The sequence below is a fragment of the Musca vetustissima genome, unplaced genomic scaffold, assembly GCF_032173495.1.
Source record: "Musca vetustissima isolate MV318-11 ecotype Yass unplaced genomic scaffold, APGP_CSIRO_Mvet_v1 utg13749, whole genome shotgun sequence".
NCBI classification, from domain to species: domain Eukaryota; kingdom Metazoa; phylum Arthropoda; class Insecta; order Diptera; family Muscidae; genus Musca; species Musca vetustissima.
The window spans coordinates 527,948-548,188 of record NW_026885959.1 but is presented as its reverse complement, the minus strand read 5'-3'; the positions used below and the strand labels follow the sequence as shown (position 1 = coordinate 548,188).

The 20,241-nt window shown below is 37.0% G+C and overlaps 5 protein-coding genes across 5 annotated transcripts; 2 read left to right on the top strand and 3 right to left on the bottom strand.

Annotated features, from left to right (window-relative positions):
• The first annotated feature begins 2,820 nt into the window (after positions 1 to 2,820).
• Positions 2,821 to 6,066, top strand: LOC133333319 (conserved oligomeric Golgi complex subunit 3). The gene is made up of 9 exons (XM_061541634.1): positions 2,821 to 2,985; positions 3,057 to 3,578; positions 3,645 to 4,138; positions 4,198 to 4,337; positions 4,391 to 4,551; positions 4,609 to 4,741; positions 4,809 to 4,984; positions 5,048 to 5,635; positions 5,692 to 6,066. Exons 1-9 carry the CDS (start codon positions 2,830 to 2,832, stop codon positions 6,064 to 6,066), a joined length of 2,745 nt encoding a protein of 914 aa, XP_061397618.1. The 5' UTR covers positions 2,821 to 2,829.
• A 408-nt stretch (positions 6,067 to 6,474) lies between these two features.
• Positions 6,475 to 7,727, bottom strand: LOC133333326 (AN1-type zinc finger protein 2A). The gene is made up of 3 exons (XM_061541640.1): positions 7,282 to 7,727; positions 6,737 to 6,866; positions 6,475 to 6,660 (listed from the first exon to the last, which is right to left on the bottom strand). The coding sequence occupies exons 1-3, from the start codon at positions 7,716 to 7,718 to the stop codon at positions 6,475 to 6,477; spliced, it is 753 nt and encodes a 250-aa protein (XP_061397624.1). The 5' UTR covers positions 7,719 to 7,727.
• Positions 7,728 to 9,828: 2,101 nt separating this feature from the next.
• On the top strand, positions 9,829 to 13,114 carry LOC133333329 (exocyst complex component 2). The gene is made up of 10 exons (XM_061541644.1): positions 9,829 to 9,937; positions 9,999 to 10,619; positions 10,672 to 10,886; positions 10,960 to 11,242; positions 11,298 to 11,461; positions 11,524 to 11,963; positions 12,023 to 12,337; positions 12,397 to 12,494; positions 12,572 to 12,890; positions 12,952 to 13,114. Exons 1-10 carry the CDS (start codon positions 9,829 to 9,831, stop codon positions 13,088 to 13,090), a joined length of 2,703 nt encoding a protein of 900 aa, XP_061397628.1. The 3' UTR covers positions 13,091 to 13,114.
• Positions 13,115 to 13,345: 231 nt separating this feature from the next.
• Positions 13,346 to 15,641, bottom strand: LOC133333318 (uncharacterized). Its single transcript, XM_061541632.1, has 4 exons — positions 15,563 to 15,641; positions 15,190 to 15,500; positions 14,296 to 14,413; positions 13,346 to 14,220 (listed from the first exon to the last, which is right to left on the bottom strand). The coding sequence occupies exons 1-4, from the start codon at positions 15,639 to 15,641 to the stop codon at positions 13,346 to 13,348; spliced, it is 1,383 nt and encodes a 460-aa protein (XP_061397616.1).
• A 1,759-nt stretch (positions 15,642 to 17,400) lies between these two features.
• LOC133333317 (E3 ubiquitin-protein ligase msl-2) lies at positions 17,401 to 20,241 on the bottom strand. The gene is made up of 3 exons (XM_061541631.1): positions 18,859 to 20,241; positions 18,153 to 18,795; positions 17,401 to 18,086 (listed from the first exon to the last, which is right to left on the bottom strand). The coding sequence occupies exons 1-3, from the start codon at positions 20,239 to 20,241 to the stop codon at positions 17,401 to 17,403; spliced, it is 2,712 nt and encodes a 903-aa protein (XP_061397615.1).

The following is a 20,241-nucleotide window of genomic DNA, read 5'->3' as shown; positions in this document are numbered from 1 at the left end:
ACAAAAATTATATGATATCAAAGGGACATATTGAACCTAAGGAATATTTTATTTCTAAGTCTATTCAATTGTCACATTTCAATATACAGATTGATTTTCTTTAACGTATTTTTTCAAATCTAAAATTGTTCGTACCAAAATACACTTTAAATGCGTGACTAATTTTACTGACCTTGAGAGAAGACACTAATAAATGAATTTGTATACCTCTCTCACGTCCTCTCAAACAAAAACAAGGATGTGCAAGTACAAGGAGATTCATGAAAAGAGCAATCTTGCATTGAAACAAAAGAAAAAGTAACTGCCGCCAAACAATTGCCTAACAGGTGTCTATTCTAATAAATAATGAAAACAAAAATACCGGCCCGTACAAATGCACATACATACACCAAATAAATACGGTAAAACAACAACACAATATATAAGTGCATATCGCTATGTACTGTGTACACTTTAGAGACAACCAAACTTACCCCACTTCTGAATAATATTTAAATGGTTAAATTCGAAAAGTCTTCTGTTGTTATTGGAGATGGCATAAAGTAAAAGGTGACTAAAACAAAAAAAGAAAAGGTAAAGCCACACCCGAACACTTTATTTAATCAAACAATTCATGACAATAACAAAATAAATATTTTCGAATATCTGAATGTCTTTAGCGTCGTTTCGTTCGGTAATGTTGATTGCGTTTTTCACAGACAACCGAAACGACATGTAATGGAATGAGTAAAACGCATTCTTGAAAGGGACGCCAAAACTGGACATAAATATGTTTTATATTCACCCACATTATTATTAACCGGACATATATTTATATTCAAATTCATATAAACATAAATTTAGAAATTTTTCTAGAATTAAACAACAAAAAATATATGTATATGTACATATATCTATTGTCTGAATAACACAATTTCTTATTCTCTCATTTGGTTAATCCCATATCATCTTTTGATTCGGTCGATGACGTTTCTTGTTGTTGTTGTTGATTTTTTAATATTTTAAGGTGACGCTTGTGAGTCACTGTGTTATGGGAAGCTTTGCAAATTTTCTGAATTCTTTCCAAATAAATACATATTTTTGATTATAATTATTGTTTAAAGCACATAAAAATTGTAGTGCAAGTAGTTATGCGCGTTTTTTATTTCATTTTTGTTTTTAATTTGCATTTTACTCTTCGAAAACTGGTTTATGTGTCCCAGCATTTAGCGTCACAGTTAAATACACATCACAAGACTTAATTGCAATTTGTTTCAATAATTTACCATAAATTTCTTAACACTGTTTTTGTTTATTGCCAAACAACACATGAAACGTTCTTTTTTATGTAAACTAGCAACAAAAATGCAACTGCGAACGGCAATTTTGTCCGCGCAAACACGTCCGTGTTCCTCGTATTTCAAATCAAAACAAGTAGTTATCGAAGACTACTCAATTTCTGGAAAGCCGATCAAAATTCTGGCAAGACTTCAAAGTCAGTGACAACACATTGCTTGCCCAATATCATTTCGATATTGTGGCGACATCTAAATAATGCAAATCACTGCAAAGCGATAGCACGCCTTTGGACGGTGTCAAAGGCTAAGCAGAATGTCCGCGTTGCGCGTTTTTTCTTATCGCGTTAACGCGCACAAATAGCGAGCATTCTGCTTAGCCCTTAACTGTTTGTGCGCGTTAACGCGATAAGAAAAAACACACAACGCGGACATTCTACTTAGCCCTTGACACCGTCCAAAGGCGTGCTATCGCCTTGCAAACTTTAATGCTTGTAGTTAATGTCGCGTTATTTGTTATCGAAAATACAAGGACCACAAGGAAACGTTGCGCTTCAAAGTTAAGGGCTAAGCAGAATGCTCGCGTTGAGCCATCCGTCGCGTTATATGTTATCGAAAATACAACAACGAGAAGGAAACGATATGCGTTTGTGTTATGTGGTTGTTGTATTTTCGATAACATATTACGCGACGGATGGTTTAACGCGAGCATTCAGCTTAGCCCTTTAAATATATTTTAACTTTTTGTGCGCATTAACGCGATAAGAAAAAATGCGTAACGCGATCATTGTGCGGAGCCCTTTAACATTATATATTTGCTGCTGATCAGATATTTGAACACGCACTCGTCTCGGTTAATACCTCTGATAATTTTTATAAAAAATATCGTTTGTAAATGCCCGTTTCTAGAAGATTTTAATTCAGTCGGTTCGGATTAGGCTTATTAATCCGAACCGACGAATTAAAATCTTCAATCGCCTATCAACATAGGTAGCAGTTTAGTCTGTTTACAATAATTGATTCAATGTTGGATGTAGCCGATTAGATAGCTCTGTTACTGACAATAGAATAATATAAATATTAGTTTTACGTTCTATTATATAGAATTTTTAACGGGTTAAGTTTTATTTGAGGTATAATCAATGGAATTGACTACTTAAACCCACTGGGTTTACGATATCCGGTATTACTGTTAAACGGCATTTACATTAGAACTTTTTACTGGGTTAACCTACTTTATGAGGATTTATTTGACATATATGCAAAGGAATTGACAATTGAAACCCACTGGGTTAACGAAATCCGGTTAAATATAAACGTACTATTACTTTGTATTCTATTAATTTGTACTCTATGCGACATTTGATATGTTTCTCTTTACTTCATTTAATATTAAAAATGTACGGGCAGTTGCCCACAGGTTATCCAACATCGTTGAATCGATGTTTTCACCTTAAAAACAGGAAGCCTGCATTTGATTTTTAAACAGCTGCTTCAGAATGTTATCATTTTTATATGAATGGCTCATTTGGTTTTGGACGACGATGCAGGCAGAATGGATGACGTCGCAAGTGTTCAATTGGAAAATGAAAATTTACGGAAAATAAGGTCCAGATTGCTGCAATGGGAAACAAAAAGTAATGGACTAGCAGCGTTGAACGTGGTCCAAGAGGAATGTTTGGAGCAAATCAACCTTGTGTGGTCACAGGACGTGGATGTAAAATAGATATGCCCCATTCTTGTTGTGATCATAATACCCTTTATGTTTTACCTACATTTCAGAATGCCGATCCAGATGACTGTAGTAAGGACACTGAAGTGAAGAACAACATTGAAGAAAATGGGTTAGTGCCTTCACTTAACGATTTGAAATTGACTACGGTATCGGGTATTGATACTACCCATGATTTTTTGGTGTGGTACGATCGGGTTCATGCCGAAATTCAAGAAAATACTGACATCGCATCGCACCGCTATCTGCACCAATTGATGACAAGGAGTAATGAATGTGCTCATATATTGGATCAGATTGAACAAGCCATGGCTCGACTGAAGACCCTAAGAGAGGAATATGCATTCGTTTCAGACAAAACTGAAGCGCTGAACACCGCAAGCGAACAGTTAATCGAAGAACAGGAAAAACTTCAGAAATTGGGCGAAGATATACACAAACGTTTGCACTATTTTAGTCAGGTAGAATTGCTTAATCAGCGCTTACATAGCCCTACGCTGTCGGTAGCTTCAGAATCATTCCGAGAATGTTTGAATAAAATCGATGACTGCCTTACCTACTTAAAGGAGCATGTAAGTAAACAAGTTACTTTTTAACGCACACTGAAATTACAGAATCGCTATAATGTTACATTTTAGCCGACATTCAAAGATTCCCATGCATACACTGTTAAATATAAACATTGTTTGGCCAAAGCAGTCACATTGATCAAGAATTACGTCAATAATGTTATGTCTCAAGCGACAGAAGCCACTCTACGACCTAGAAATATTACACCTAGTGGTAGTGGAGACATTGCTCCTACTTCGCCTGATGCCGCATTCGCACTATATTATGGAAAGTATCAAACGTCAGCGGCAAAGGTGAAAAGAGTTTCGCAAATGATTGAATCTCGAGTCGATGTTTGCCCAGAATATGCCAACCTATTGGCGGAAATGCAGCAAAACTATTTGAATGAAAGATCCACAATAATGACGCCATCAGTGGATAAAGCCATCAAGGACATAAAGGCTCAACACAAGGGAGACCACTGTACGTTGATGCGTAGCTCCTGTTCATTTTTGGTGCACATCTGTCAAGACGAACATCGTCTGTATTATCAATTCTTTGCAACAGAAAGTGAAGTGCTGACGTAAGTTGTTGGGCGGGCTGTGATTAAGGTTAGAAATTTAAGAAATTATTTCTTTACAGGACATATTTGGAAAGTTTATGTAATATTTTGTATGACACAATGCGTCCATTTATTATTCATATAAATCATTTGGAAACACTAGCAGAAATTTGCTCTATTTTGAGAATAGAAATGTTGGAAGAACATGTTCAGCAAAATCGTAAGTTTTGTTTGGCCACTTATACATTGATTTACATGAGAATCTGTTCACAGCCACGCCTCTTGAAGCGTTTGCTTCCGTTGCCAACCAGTTACTACAAGATGCCCAAGAACGTTTGGTATTTAGAGCCCATTTGTATTTGCAATCAGATATATTAAATTATAATCCATCTGCTGGTGATCTGGCTTATCCAGACAAATTGGAAATGATGGAGGTAATGAAATTTTATATTAATTAATTTTTGTGGCTCACTTTCGAATTTGTTCTTTAGAGCATTGCTTTATCATTACAAGAACCGGCACAGTTGAAACGCTTTGACTCCAGATCATCGTTGATATCTACAAATTCAAACATTACTGAGGCCGAAAGTGTTGACACAAGCGTAAGCCGTGTTCGAAGTATGAGTGAGTAGCAGAATATTTATGCAACAAATACATAAGGTGTGTTCTAAGATTGTTCTATGCATTTTAGATTCGCCAGCCGATTTACATGGTATGTGGTATCCAACTGTAAGGCGTACCCTAGTATGTTTATCTCGTTTGTATCGCTGTGTCGATAGACCAATATTTCAAGGATTGTCACAGGAGGCCTTAAAGTTGTGTATACAGAGTGTTTCATCAGCTGCTACTAAGATAGCCCAAGCTAAGGTGTGGTATATTCGAGTTTGATTAACATGTTTAAAATCTGATTCAAATTGCTTTTCATTTAAGACTCCCATTGATGGTGAATTATTCGAGATTAAGCATTTGCTTATATTGCGGGAGCAAATTGCACCATTCCGAGTGGACTTTACAGCTAAAGAGACTTCGTTGGATTTTAGCAAAGTAAAGACGGCTGCATTCGGTCTTTTACAGAAAAGAAAGCAGCTCTTTTCGATGGGTAGTAATAATGCCTTGCTGGAATTCCTGCTCGAAGGTACCCCGCAAATTAAAGAACACCTATTGGACTCTCGAAAAGAGGTCGATAGACAGCTAAAATTAAGCTGCGAACAGTTTATTAAGGATGCGGTGCATACATTAGCTGCACCACTAATGTTATTCCTTGACAAAGCACAAGCCGTGGTCAACAGTGATGCTAAAATTGCTTCGACTAGCAAGGACCAACCGCAGCCGCATCCTGCCGTTACGAAAGTCAACTATACATTGAGGCAAAGTTCTTGGGCAAGTCCACAACAAATTAGCAGTGTCATACAAGAAACCCAACGTCTGATCAAGACCAAATTACCTGCTTTGCAAAGATCCATGCAATTGTATTTGAGTAATCGTGATACTGAGTTCATAATATTCAGGCCTATTAGAGTAAGTAGTTTTGACATCGATTCACAATGTGCATTGTTCAACCGATCTTCTTTCAGAATAATGTTATACAATCATTTGTAAAACTGGAACAACTATTGACGACAAATGGCTACAGTGCAGACGACATGATCATAACTAGTTGTCCATCAGCAGAGCAGGTCTCTATATTACTTTCTAGCGCCAGTATTCTTGCAACGGAGGCAATTGTAAATTTCTCAGCTTCTCAGCGCAAAATTAGTGCTTCTTCTAGTGATGCTGGTTGTCCCACTCCTCCCAGGAAAATATCTCTGGACAAGAAAGTCAGTTTCGAGGGGGGATCCACCAACGTGTCGAGTCACATGGAAAATTTGACAGAAGTATCGGAATCCTCTGGGAATAATAGCAATGTGACTTCGCCAACGGCCCAATCACCAGTGCCCCCACCTCAATAATCGTTGGGATACCGGACGAAGACGATGTCGATGCATTATCTTGATAAATAACAAGCTGTAAAAACCAAGTTTTATTTGTAAATTTTAAATATGTAATTTCCTTTTTTTATTATTATTAAAATATGCATAGTAAACAAAACAATAATAAACGTATGTAATAACAAATCCATATTTCTACCAAATGTACTTGTCAAAATAGTGTAGTTTTCTAGTTGTAATTTTTGCATACATGTCTATAGATACGAAAATTGGTACAGAGCCGGTATTTTCGGTCAGAATGTTTGAAGTGTCTTGACTACTTGAGCGCAGCTTAAATGTCATAATTTGGTAACAATTTATTATAACAACTACGAATTTTAAACTCTATGCCTTAGATTATGATTAGTGTGACCGTTTTTTTGTAATTAACTATGACAGTGAACACTTGTCTTTTCCATTTCCTTGTTGGGTATCGCGTCCACCCACTGGTACAGTTGCATTGTTTCGTCTTTGGGTACTATTGGCTGCAGCCTCATTACGTCGATTTCGATCATTACTTTCATCCAATTCCATAATCGATAAGGCTATAGCACGGGCCAGAGCTTCATCTTCAGACTAAAAGAGAGGATGTCGATTTATTGTAGACAATTTATGTATGTTTAAAATATCCTATTTAAATATAATCTCTTACCATATTTCCCTGTATGTTTTGAGTTAATCTTTGAGCAGCGGTTTCCCTTACAGCAGCAGTGGTAGGTTTTGGGGCGACATCAAATAGTGTGTTTGGTGGTTTTTGGGTTCTACGTAATTCAGCAGCTTTACTGCAAGATAGACAAACGGCAAGGTAAACGATGAAGTTATTAATATTTCGTTTTTAATATTCAATAATTTAATTAGCGATGCGTTTACGTATTCCATAATTTAATTAATATATAGCATACTTATTCAATTATTAACATTTTTAAATTGGGTATTGGAAACCACAAGAAGCATACATAATTCTGGATTAGTCTAAATCGTTAAGTTCAAAAATTGGTATGCAATCTGGATTTAAATAGTTTGACTGATACAAAACTGAGAGTGTTTGCATTATATTATATTTTTTAGACCAGAAAGATCCATTATGAGTCATTTTATGAGCAGATCACAACAACTGACCGGTGACAACTTTTATTTTCGACCTATTATAGCAAAATGTTACGGGGAAATGCTGGGTAACTTTAGTTTGTGACTTACCCTGCCAGTGTCTTTGGTTCGTTACTGCTAGTTCCAGCCTTTCCAGCTTCGCATTCATGGTCTGCTGTATGACGATGGCGTAAACAAAAGTTTCTTTTGCACTGTGAACAATTCACTGGTATTAGTTCTTTTCGTTTGCATGACTTGTATGAACATCGGTTGGTGAAAATCTTTCGAGAATCTGATTTACATTGTTGATCGATATGTTGGCCTACAGTTAGATCCGGTTCGACACCAGGTGCTGTGGGTACAGGTTCTCCACATAAGGGACACAAAGGCACTTGGTGATCTTTTCTTCCGTGTTTGCAATTATGATGGTCGTAATTGAAGTGCGACGAGCAAAATACCTCTTTGCAAGCGTCACATTTCATTGGCAAAAAGTCCAGTCTGTTACACGATTTTTCTGAACAATGTTGACCCAAATGTGGAAACTCCATAGTATTATTTAAATATTTACAAAAATTAGCAACAAAGGTGTATTCTTATTACGAAAAAATATTAAATAATTTCACAATTGACCCGATTGACTTGTTTACGTCCGCGGTGATATGATGACTAAACACAATGACAACGGTCTTCTTCTTTGTATTCGACTTACACTGCGGAATGATAGCCTGGTAATATGTCTATGCCTCCATTTTGTTTTTATATGGGGTGCAAATTATACTTGTAGAAAATGTTGACAAGATACACAAATTCTTGTAGAAAATGTTATTATTGCCAAAAAAGTTCTTCGAAATTCAGAGATTTTCATTTATAATTTTGTTTTTTAATTTTTTGGTTCAACATTACAACAACATTTTTGACATTTATTTGTCCAACAGCTGGGCCGATGCGGCTACCTTATTAAATATACCTTGGGGTGCACAGTATGGTACAGTACTACAAGGTATAAATTGTTGGGAAATGAAGACAAAATACCGTTTTACCTTGTGGCTTCTTTTGTCAGCCATCTGTTAAGCTTATTTTTGTACAATTTTACTTAAATATCCTCAGCTAAAAAGCAAAAACAATTTTAGGAAAACTTTTAGTTGTATATATTACATTGTACAATTAATCAACTAAAACACCATTTACTCACATTTAATGTTGTAGGAAAACTTTTAGTTGTATATATTACATTGTGCAATTAATCAACTAAAACACCATTTACTCACATTTAATGTTGACTTTGAAAATGTTCAACAAATCCTTACAGAGAACCATCCATTTTTAAATAATCTGTTTTCTTAGGAAGGATCATGGTACAATTATAAAAGGTAACAGCAAATCCCAGCTGATTTGATTCCGACGTTATACTAGTGTCAATATGAATTTGACAAATTATGTTTTTAAAAATCACCCAACAGGAAAATTGGGAACGCATACAATTTAAAATTGTTCTTTATTAAATGTGCTCCTGTATTCAATTTACTCAATCTGCCTGCTGGGAAAGTTTGAGGAAGCAAATCTTTCTTCAAGGAATAACTCGCTATTCCCAGCATGTTCATATTGTTACACATATATATGGCAATGGCTCAATTATAGGAAAGATGTGGAGTAGATAGAAATATAAATTTGATAGATTTTCATTCATGTTTTTCAATTTTTATTTTGAGGATTCGAAAATATTTCATTTTCAAAATAAAAATAATTTGATGATAATTTGTTTGTTTGTTTACATTTTTCTGTCAAATGAATTGACACTAGTAGAACTTACAACAAATTTCCATGTGGTTGTTGTATCGTTTTTTGTACAACAACACTTGCTGTTACCTTCTATTATTATACCATGAGGAAGGATTTACAGCCTGTTTTTGTAAAATTCCAAACGAACGAATTCGAGTGACTTACGACAAAACCTTTATTTATGTTTATAAAGGTTTTCTGATTCAAAACAAAAATAAATGACATATTTTTCAAAACCAATGAGTTTGGTCGTAAGACACTCGAATTCGTTCGTTTGGAATTTTACAAAAACAGGCTGTTAGACTATGTATTCCAAATCGTCTTGTTTTGTATAATCGAGGTCCTAGCTGTTTAGAATAGTATTAAAAAATGATATATGTTGATTTGCCAGCTGGATCAACTGCCTCTCAAGTTTGCTATCAAGACCCATTATTGCGAATTGACTTCCAGTACGTAGACTTGAGAAAAACAGCTGACTATCTTCTTAATAGATGAATACATACACAATGGCAAGGCCTATAATTAAGGTCATCCAGGGAGACCAGCTGGATATCAGCTGCCTCTCAAGTTTATTGGGAATACCAAAAAATTGACCAATTCACACAATTGTATATAATATATATATATATATATATTCAGAATAATATTGAAGATAAAACTACGTAGATCAGAGATTCAACATATTCATTTATTTTTAATGTTTTATTTTTTTGGGGTTCAAACTATTGTCGTTTTGACAACTTAATGTAACAACAGCTGTTCTTATGCATCCACCTGATTAAATATGTTTCGCAGAAATGTTTTCTGATTAAATGGGCGTTTGTTTATTAGGGATTATACGCCTCTGGACGGAAGCATTTAACATCGCGTACTTTAAGAATGGCTCCACAACCTGTGGTCACTGGCTTATCTCCCAAAGAAGGTCCTCCCGGCACTCGAGTAATCATACGCGGCGAATTTTTGGGAACTAAAGCTACTGATTTAATCGGTGAGTAATCCAGGCAAAGAAGTCGGAAAATGAAAAAGTACTAAAAAGTTTATATTTAAAGGTCTGAAAATATGTGGATCGGATTGCTTGCTCTCTGCCGAATGGGTTTCACCAAATAAAATTATAGCTCGTACGGGTCCGGCTAAAGGTCTGGGGGATATCATTGTAACAACTCGCAGTGGAGGTGAAGGCACATCTTCGGTACAGTTCCGTGCCATAGGTAATCATGAGATAATTGGCCCCCTTAAAGAATCGGCGGTTTGGATTGAGGAGGCACCGACACAAAATTTTGCCTGGGGTCGCAGGACCTTGGTGCAATCGGTGCTGACGCAAGAGGACCCGCTGGGCTTGTCCACAGAGGGGAATGAACAGAAACATGTTGATAATTTACGGGAATTGTTTCCAAATGCCAGTGGAGATCTACTACAAGAGAACTTTTCGCCAGCACTATTTTTACTGGAGAAGCACTCAGCAACGACATTTGCTGATTTGAAAGCCGGTCTGAAACATTTAAACCGGAAAGTGGAGAGCCAAAAAGAGGGTCAATTGTCATTCTTGAAATCGAATGCTGGTTCGGTGATTGATCAGCTCGACACTATGATGAATATCCGCGATAAGCTACAAGAAGATCTGAAACAATATGGACCTGAACCACTCAACGTTTTGGAACAACAAATTGAAAGTATGTTCACTTTTTTCAATCTTCTGTGAAATGTGCTAATAGTTTTTTTTAGATTCCATTTCAAAATCGGAGGACATTTTTACCGATGTTCTCGTGCGAAAGGAAAAGGCTGACTCCACACGAGCTGTTTTATTGGCCTTGTCACGTCATAAATTTTTGTTCTGCTTACCGAACTCCGTGGAAAAGAGAGCTGCAGCTGGGGAATACGATATCGTTGTTAACGACTATGCCAGAGCTAAAAGTCGTTTTGGAAAAACGGAGATTCCTGTAAAACAAGCATTGATTGGAAATAATTATACTCGATTCGTTAACGATGTCTTCTTGTTGCGTTTTGTTTTAGATTTTCCGTACAGTAATGGAAGAAGTGGATCATCGCATTTTGCAAATTCGTAAACAACTTCATGAAAAAGTCATAAAAATGCCACAGAGTGTGGAACAACAACGCAAACTTATTAAAGCATTGATAAGTTTGGAAGTTCAACAATCTGGATCTGCTATCAATGACAAAATACGGAATACAGATCCTGCCTGGGATGCAATAGACGCAAGAGCAAAATACCTGGAACAAACATTTAAACACACATTTGAACAATATGCCTCTAAAGATGCCCAAGGAGCAGAAAGTACGTTGATACTCGATTTTAAAACCATTTTTGTTTATTTGTATTTCCCTTGCAGAAAGTAAAAATCGAGATCTTTCGCAACCTCCCAATAGGGTTGCATTTTGTGAGGAAATTTGTGAAATTGCTGCTTCACAATTACCCGACCTATGGCGTCTGGGTCAAATGTACTTTACAGGTGAACTGCGGGGACCAAACGACCCACGTCCTGGGGACTTTAAGGTACATATTGAACGGAATAACATACATAAAACATGAATATATATGCCTGATTTTATTTTCAGAGAATGATTCTAAATGCCATTGAAAAGTTCTGCATTTATCTAAAAATTGCTATGTGCACCACTGACGCAGAAGCACGGGCCCTGCGCCAAAGTGTAGGTCTCATATGGCCAATAACCCACGGTTCACACGATATATTTAAAGCTTGGCTTCCGCAATGTTTACGTTATACTCGCATAACCTACGCCACACTTATTAGCTTAGACTTACCGTCTGCCGCCTTAGACATTGTGCAGAAATTCATCGATGAAACACGGTTACACTGTTTTTCCAACATATTCGAAAGAGCTACGCAGAAGTGCAGCAAACTGACTGAATTGGAAAGCTGGGAAATGGGAGTAGAAGATTTTCCCGGCGCAACTCTGCTGCCACAACGGTTGGAAGATTTACTGATAGAGACTTTGGACGAAGCCCAGCAGGCTTGTATTAATCCCGAAATAAGGTTAGTCTCACGATGTTACTAATCATGACGCAAATAGTTTATTCTTGAATTTGTCTTAGAGAGGGTAATCTGTTGGAGTCCGAATCCGATGGACAACGCGAAGTTTCGTTACGTTTACAAAAAATGTTACTATGTTTTTGTGATGTTATTCAAGATTTGGCATTTAATTCACACAAGGAAGAAACACCTACGCATAACGTGTCACAGTTGTTAGGTTATCCTAATAATCAAAGCAGTGGTCCTGCCTCGGGAAGATTTGCAAGTCTTTCGCCATCAACTGTCGTGACATGGGAGCAGCGAATGTTGTGTTGTTTAGCAAATTGTGCTTATTGCAATAAGAGTTTTTTCCATCGCGTGGGTAAACTTTTTGAGAGGTAAGTGTTTAGCATTAACATCGTGAGAGAAATATCTTTTAAAATATCTTCCATTCTAGGTATGGTTATCCGTTACCATCCCTGGCAATTGAAACAGCGAGATATTCAGTAAATAAATTGTTCTCCAACATTTTGGATGCATATGTGGAGCATAAAGGTAAACATTGGCATCGTCCAGTTAAAAGAGAAAAGCAAAACTTTCAATCGTTTTATTGTATAACGTCACTTTTTCAGGTGATCCCCTGGTTGGTACAATTGAGCCTTCAATGTACTTGGGTGGCTTCCAATGGGATATTGAAATGCCAATTGGAAACTTGCGACCCTACGCCCATGAATGTTGCGATAATTTAGTGGCTGTTTATTCCGAGATATTTACCATATCGCCGGCGTTGCTAAGATCTATTTTGGAACCTATTGTTTTGACGATATCGGAAGAATTAGCACGGCTTATGAGTTGTGTTCCACAATTTAGTTACTCGGGGGCAATACAGGCAAATGTTGATATACGTTTGTTGAGAGATACTTTGCGTATTTATACGAACGAAACAGGAAGGTACGTATGCGAATCTAATTCAAAACTTCTTTATACAACGTGCAATGTATGTGCTTTCCAGAAATTATTTCCTAGAAGCTCTGGAGGCCATCAATCCTCCATTAAACGCTGAACAAATAAAACAAGCTGATGAAATATTGGAACGCGTGAAGGAACGAATGAAATTACAATTGATGTGTTTCTTTGTAAATGAACCATAATGAACTGTGGTTACACCAGTTTTGTGCAATCTTACATATATTCCATTTACGGCACTCTTATACATTTCTCCCAAATAATATATTGTATTTATTGAAATGGAAACAGTTAATTTATTTATCAATTATGTTTTTAAATAATCGTAAAATTACCAATGTTTAAATTCCTTTTGCAAATCCCTTAAATTATTTTGAAAGAATAAAGATATTAATTTGCCTAAATTTGTATTTAAAAAATAAAAATAATAAAAGACACATTTACAATTTAAAATCGAAGGAAATCTTCTCTCCATTCTGGTATTTTTCAAAGTTATCCTTAATTGTTTGCTCCACGTCAATTGAATTGAATTTCTCTTGGATACGCATCTTAATAGGATTCTCCAAAGCATCCATGATTTGGTAACGCAACAAGTTTGGCAAAATATTGACCACAAATTCCATGACATAGTCCAACGTACCAGCACCATCGCATCTAACTTGAATGTTGCCCATATCGATTTGCAAATCATTTATTTGTGGACGTTTTCTGGTATCCAATGGTTGACTCACATCGACAGTCAGTCGAATGTATTGCAAAGTGAATTGAATGTGACCAACTCGTGAAACAAGGCCGCCATTTACTTCCCATTGGCCACCGCCAGCTATTTGTTGAGTTCCAACTGTGACCTCTAGGAAGATAGTATTGTTTTCCATGGAAGCAATAACATCGCCATGTCTGTAGAATGTCGATAATCCGTGAATCCATGTATTCGACAATTGCATGCCGAATACACCCATCGTGCGATTGTAGTCAGGCAAGCGGAAAGGATCGTAACCCATTTCACGCACTTGTTTGCGCCCCTCAGCAATAGCCATATCCAAAGGACTTATGGAATTTGGTAATAACTTGTCGCCCATTAATTTGGCAATGTTTTTGTCGATATCCTCTCTCAATTTCGAATCAGCTTCCTGCAACATGAAGGGTTTCATGGCATCAAATACCAGATTAGGTGCCGAATTAACAATGCCCTGGAACACTGTACCCAAAAATCCTAGATTTTGGAAATCCATAGACATGTCGGAGAATGTTACATCCATTTTAATGTGATCGGTGAGTAAATGGCCGTCTCGTTGGACAGCTAATGTTGCGACTCCTGAAAAAATATATAAACGTAAGAATCAGCTTCTCAGGCATCCTAATGATTTGGTGGGTAGATTTTGACAAATACCTGTAATTAAAACCTTTTTCAGAATGACAATAAAGGGACCATTTGCCTTGGAAAAGAAAGATGTCAGTGTATACATTCCCTTAGTAATCATTTCATCCAGCTCAACCGCACATTTGACCTGTTTTAGTAAAAGAAGAAAGCACATTGCTTTATATTTGTATTTCATGGGGGAAAGAATATTTTTATGAAAATTTTCTAAAGTACTTATGTATGAAAATTATTTCGTAGTTCATTGCCAAATTAGGACTTCGATGAATATGCATGGAACCCGAGGAGATAAAGTTGAAAAAAAAATTGATCTTATATACAAAAAGCTGCAGAATTTATATGTCAATACTGATATGTTGTATAAAGCTGTTTTAGTGAATTAAATAATATTCATTTTCAGAATATTATTAGACAAATATACCCCCTCGTTTTAAAGATGTGGGCTTGAAATGCTCGTACAATAAAATAATACAATCTTATATCGTCTTCCATTTTTTTCAATTTCTTCTGATGCAAATCATTTGGAAAGCGTTATTTTTTCTTGCAATGGCTAGTATCAACTTCATTCATAAATTTAGGAAGAATATATATTAAGTGCGAACGTTTTTTGTTTATAGTCAATTGATGTTTTAAAAGCAAAATTTTCACTCCTTCATTTCGCTGCAATTTACGCATTTTTTCGAGATACGCAATAGCCTTAACACGCTCAACCGCATAATTATGTTGTCTTTAATATTAAAATCACTACCGAGATTTGTTCGAATGCCGTATTCCGAGATCGATTCCATTGATAACAACTTTAAATATATGTATGTAAATTTAGAAAAAAGTTCGTTCTGTTGGAGAACAGAGATTCACAGATAATAGTTTGCAAATAGTTTCAATATTTTGAACTTGTACACATACCGTCATAGCATTTAAATCGGCCTTTATACTGACAATGCGAAATTTTGATAAGCCATACGATTTGACATCGTACATACTCAACGTAGCCATGCCAAGACTTTTCTTCATATCGGGTACATCCATGGGATCGGGTACGGGAGCTCCAGGGAATCCTACAGGATCTTCTTGTTTGTAGTGTTCCAAGACAGCATAAAGCTGAGCCGCCAACCGATTTTCACTTACTTTGACATTGTGCTCATCTACAGAATCGGTGCTGTCTCCATTGCCGTTAGATGTGTTGTTGGTTGTCGTTTCCTGTTCTTGCGTTGCGTCTAGAGATCGTTAAACACATGTCAATACCCATGTAGTATTAATATATTCTAAAAACATTTACCGATTTCCTGTGATTTGGCTTGGCTTATTATTAAAACCAGAGTGCCAAGTAAAATTAACCACGATCTTTGTATTCTCATTTTCCGTGTTTTCAATATATTCTACGGCTTAGTTAAGCTGAGTTATCAGTTGTAAGTAAGCAAATCAGTGCACACACACGCTACACTTAATACTCGAAAATACACCACACATAGCACTGAAGATAATTTTGAGTCGCTCGTTTCTTGGCTGGGGTCTTTGTCTGTGTGTTGTCAATGAGCCTTTAATTTGTGTTTTATTTCTTCCAAATTCTGTGCTACTGCGCTCAGTTGGGGTGAGTGAAAAAATACAAACGCTTTCCTTGGCGATCACACTACAAATGCGGATGATACGGATGCGATGTTTTGTCTGGGACAGACATTCGGAGATAGGGCGAATCGTTTGAGAAACAAATTCAGAGAGTTAGCTATTCAGAAAGATGCGACAGCTGATAATGAAGTGTCCATGCTCATAGATCGCACAGTGGCTTGTTTCTGGCGGACGACATTCGATTTTGATCAAGACAAATCATGGAGAAATTATACAGAAAAGGTGGTGTAGATGTTTTTTTGCTAAAATTTATTATTATTATCATTGTTGTTGTTAAATATTGGTTCTAATGGAAATAATTTGTTTTTATTGCATTCGTACGTAATGTCTTAATAGTAAACTGAACACTATTCAAATATACATAGTTGTTGTTTTTTGTTTGTTTTTGTTTTCATTACTTTAATAAATATTTCGTTTTATTATGAAAAAATTTCATATAAATTGTTTCTTTACCGTTCTAGGTGTAATTTATAAATACTTAAATATAATAAGCAACACTTACATATGTAGTTTGGAAATATATGTTCGTAAAATAATTAAAGCGAAAATTAAAAAAAAAATTATAATAAAACAGATCGACTCTTAAGACCAGGCCTTAAGTTCAAGTAAAAATAATATAAAAAAACATTGTAAAAACGCAAGCTAATATCCAGATAAATAAATTCTCTTTAAGAAAACATTTAAAACTACTATTAAACCTAAATTTAATGCTAGATTCTATGAATTTTTTTATTGAGATTAAATAATGGGGAAAATGTATATTTTTTGCATGTGTTGAATACACTCACCACTAGCTATAGAGTTCTATTGTTTTTATATTATAATATAGAAAAATATACAATTGTGTCGTACAGCATGATCAGTTTTGCATCAACAGACACATTTCAACCTGTATGCAACACAATGCATTCGAATTACGAATATTTTCAGTTCTAATCTGTACAAAATGTCTCCTGTATTCAAATACTTCAAATCAAACATATATGTACATATATATTTCATTGTGATATCTAACATTGGATAAATTCTGACACTATAATAAACAACAGGTTGAACTATTATCTATTGTATATTCGTACAGAATATGTCGAAAACTGTAAAGGGCCTTTAAAGGAAAACTAATACCTAACATTGATATTTTACACATGTTTGCCTGTGCCTTCTCTATGTAAATAATAAACGTACGTATGTGTTACTGTTGGATTTAACTTACAAAAATCCTTCCAATTCTCTCCGCAGTCACAAAACATTTTCATGTGTGGGACATGTGTTTAGTTGACAATTATTGAAATGCTGATCTGGTATGGTATACGCATGTGTGTTGATTTGAAGTGAGTGTTCTTCACTTAGTTTGTGTTTTCTTTAAAACAGAAAAAATCACTGTTACTTGTTAGACGGCGATTTTGATATGTTAACAACAAGTTAAGTTGTTGCTAAAATGAAAATGTTCGTTTGATTGGGACCTAGTCGAGCAAATGCCTAAATATTGGCTCAAGTATTGGGACTACCTAGTGATTTTAGATTTATTGTTGCATTGCGATGGGTTATTGTTCCACCTCCACTCAATGAGACAACAGGCAATGTGGTTGCGACATCTCGTGCTACCGATGCTGCACTAGAAGTAAGCGAGGGTGAAGAGGTTACAACGAGATTGGTATAACGCTGACTAATATCAGCACAGTTCTCCAGAATGTCAGTTGTTGTTGTGCTATTGGTGGTCTGCGTGTGTGGGTTGTTGATCATCATTGGAGCTAAGGTAAGAGTGGCTGTGGTAGGGGCGGGGGATGACGATGGAGTTAGTACTGATGCTGAGGCGGGGGATGTATTGGCATTTGCATTGGATCCTATTGTATGGACAGTTATAATATTTTGTTTTAATTGTTGTTGCAACTGCAGTGGTATGGTCGTGCCAGTGGAAATTCTTTGGGAAGTCATCGTTTGGTGCTGCTGTTGTTGTTGTAATATTTGTTGCTGTTGCTGCGTATGTAATAGGAGCGGCAATGATGCGGTAGCTACTGGCGAACTCGAATGTTGGGCAGTTGTACTCATTGTTGAGGGCAAAATAAAATTGCTGCTTCCTGAAACTGAAACCACAGTCTGAGGTAGTGTTTGAAGCATTTGTAGCCCGGGAACTTGAGTTGTGGACTGTGCTGAGCCGGTAGTAAACAAGTTAACAACTAAAAAAATATATATATTTAATTTAGTGGCAAATTGACAGTGATGTCGTGAAATTACTAATTTACCTTGGAATTTTCCTTCAGCATTTTGTATTAAAAGAGATTCCCGTTGCATTTGGTCTAATTGGACAATATTACCCGGTGCAGTTGATATTGTCGGTGCTGCCGACGTTGTGGAAGATGTGCTCAAGGACGCCTGCGTTATATTCGACGTTTGTTGTACCGACACAGTATTTGCTGAAGGACTGGGCAGGGGGCTGCTTCGAGGAGTTAAATGTAAATTCCTGGCAACCAGGGTGGCTGCACCTTCAAACGTTGGCTTCAGATTGAGCGTTGTAGCTGCTGCTGGTGAGGATAAAACTGTTTCATTGCCTTCGCCATTTACAGGCGCCAATCTATTCGAACTAGTTGCTATTGGTAATTCATTCACATTGCCATGATCATCGGCCATTTGTATTTCATAACAGGCAAGTTCTGGTATCACAGGTCGTACTTTCATGCCATCTGGTCTGTGGGGATTACGGCAACCACGGCATTTACAACCGATGCATGATTTTGAGTCCACGTAACAAGGACAACGTTGACCGCAACAAGTCAATTTTCCGGGAGTGGATGTGGTATTGCCACAACGGCATCCTCTCTTCTTATTAATGGTCTTCGATATGGGTCGTACAATCGTGGCGTTGGATGCAGACGTGGTTATATTTTTCTGCAACGAAAAAGTTGATTATTAGTTTTTGCAGTTATATAATTTTTTTTTTTAAATACAAACCTTTTGATTGGCATCCTCATCACCATCTGTTTTCCTTTTTATGGTAATCTTATTGCCAATGCCTGTATATAATACGGAATACATGGCAGAGCCATTAGATACAGTTTTTATGGCAGGTGGATTACGTATTTGCGATGTTACGGTAGCAGTTGTAAATGCATTGGTTAAAGTAGTGGTAGCGGTTGTTACGGATGTGCGCATAGGGGACGTATTCAGTGAAGGAACTGTTTTTGCCAATTGAGTTGGCGCCAAGGATACCTTAAACGTAGCCAATTGTGGCTTTACGTCTACCGCAGAAGACGACATTGATGTGTGCTGGGTGCTAGTTGCAGTGGGAGTAGCTGCCGAAGAAACTACCTGTAAAGCTCTTGCTTGCGCAAGCTGCCTATTCAGTGTCTGTAGTCTAGCCGATGCAATTGACAGTGGTACTGCAGTTGTACCGGAAGAAGAAACTATGGGCACTACAATACCCCTGGTGTTAGGACCGATGTATGTAATGTTACCAGCATTTTTTAGTTGGTTAAGCTGTATTAACTGTGGCTGGTTGTATGTTGTATTGGAACTTTGTTGTGGAGCGGGCGTTTGATTGTGGTTTGTGGGCGCAGACGCCGCCGCATGCGAAAAAGGCTTAAATGTTGGCGAAGTTGTTTCGACTTTAATTTTTGGTGCATGTGTCTGGGCTAAATTAGAAATTGGTCCACTGACAGACATGGGTGGCGTCGAGGCCTTCGGTGCAGTTGACTGTGTAATTCCTGAGCATTTGATGTTTTGTTGCAGCGGTGCTAAAGGTGTGGCGGCTGTAGTTGAGAGTGGCACCACTAATGCCGGCATTTGCGGTTGCTGCTTTGGAAGAGGGGTGTTAGGTGTATAGGAAAGTTGAGACTTGGGCAAGTCTTTTGTGAAGCTCGACATAATGTCGTCATAGCTGGCTCCTTCAACGATCAAATCTTGCAAAGACATCTGCGGCATACTTAACATTGGCGACATTACGTTGTACTGCAGTAGCTTTCGTCCTGCTAATTGAGGAAACACAGGACTGCTACGTAAATGTTCGCATAGGCTTTTGTAGCACACCAACAGACAGCGCAACTGCTTGTTTTCCTCATAGGTCTTATAATCGCGATTATCGCGACAATGCAAACACGAAGGATTCAAATTCTTTTGACCGCGTATACAAAGGCGACACACGCTGTGGTTGCAGTGTCCATGACTGGGCGAGAAGGGATCTGTTGCCAAACGACAACAAACCACACAGGACAGCAGCTGCCGCAGACTCAACAATTGCCGTGGCAATTCATTATTGGTACTGGCATTGGCCGTTGATTGTTCCGTTGTCTGGAGCACCAATTTCGCTGCGTTTACATAAACACTTACAGCGTTCAT

Bases quoted from the DNA above. Each gene is read 5' to 3' on its own strand.
- LOC133333319 (XM_061541634.1), top strand. From the start codon at position 2,830: ATGGATGACGTCGCAAGTGTTCAATTGGAAAATGAAAATTTACGGAAA. The intron at 4,338-4,390 runs GTAAGTTTTGTT...ATCTGTTCACAG, and splicing joins AGAACATGTTCAGCAAAATC to CCACGCCTCTTGAAGCGTTT. The intron at 4,552-4,608 runs GTAATGAAATTT...TTTGTTCTTTAG, and splicing joins ACAAATTGGAAATGATGGAG to AGCATTGCTTTATCATTACA.
- LOC133333326 (XM_061541640.1), bottom strand. From the start codon at position 7,718: ATGGAGTTTCCACATTTGGGTCAACATTGTTCAGAAAAATCGTGTAAC. The intron at 6,867-7,281 runs GTAAGTCACAAA...TCTATCTTGCAG, and splicing joins GAACCAAAGACACTGGCAGG to TAAAGCTGCTGAATTACGTA. The intron at 6,661-6,736 runs GTAAGAGATTAT...CCTCTCTTTTAG, and splicing joins AAAACATACAGGGAAATATG to TCTGAAGATGAAGCTCTGGC.
- LOC133333329 (XM_061541644.1), top strand. From the start codon at position 9,829: ATGGCTCCACAACCTGTGGTCACTGGCTTATCTCCCAAAGAAGGTCCT. The intron at 9,938-9,998 runs GTGAGTAATCCA...TTATATTTAAAG, and splicing joins TAAAGCTACTGATTTAATCG to GTCTGAAAATATGTGGATCG. The intron at 10,887-10,959 runs GTAAAACAAGCA...GTTTTGTTTTAG, and splicing joins TTGGAAAAACGGAGATTCCT to ATTTTCCGTACAGTAATGGA.
- LOC133333318 (XM_061541632.1), bottom strand. From the start codon at position 15,641: ATGAGAATACAAAGATCGTGGTTAATTTTACTTGGCACTCTGGTTTTA. The intron at 14,414-15,189 runs GTATGTGTACAA...TTACTAAAACAG, and splicing joins CCGATTTAAATGCTATGACG to GTCAAATGTGCGGTTGAGCT. The intron at 14,221-14,295 runs GTATTTGTCAAA...ATATTTTTTCAG, and splicing joins GAAAAAGGTTTTAATTACAG to GAGTCGCAACATTAGCTGTC.
- LOC133333317 (XM_061541631.1), bottom strand. From the start codon at position 20,241: ATGAACGCTGTAAGTGTTTATGTAAACGCAGCGAAATTGGTGCTCCAG. The intron at 18,796-18,858 runs GTTTGTATTTAA...TTTTCGTTGCAG, and splicing joins ATGAGGATGCCAATCAAAAG to AAAAATATAACCACGTCTGC. The intron at 18,087-18,152 runs GTAAATTAGTAA...ATATTTTTTTAG, and splicing joins TGCTGAAGGAAAATTCCAAG to TTGTTAACTTGTTTACTACC.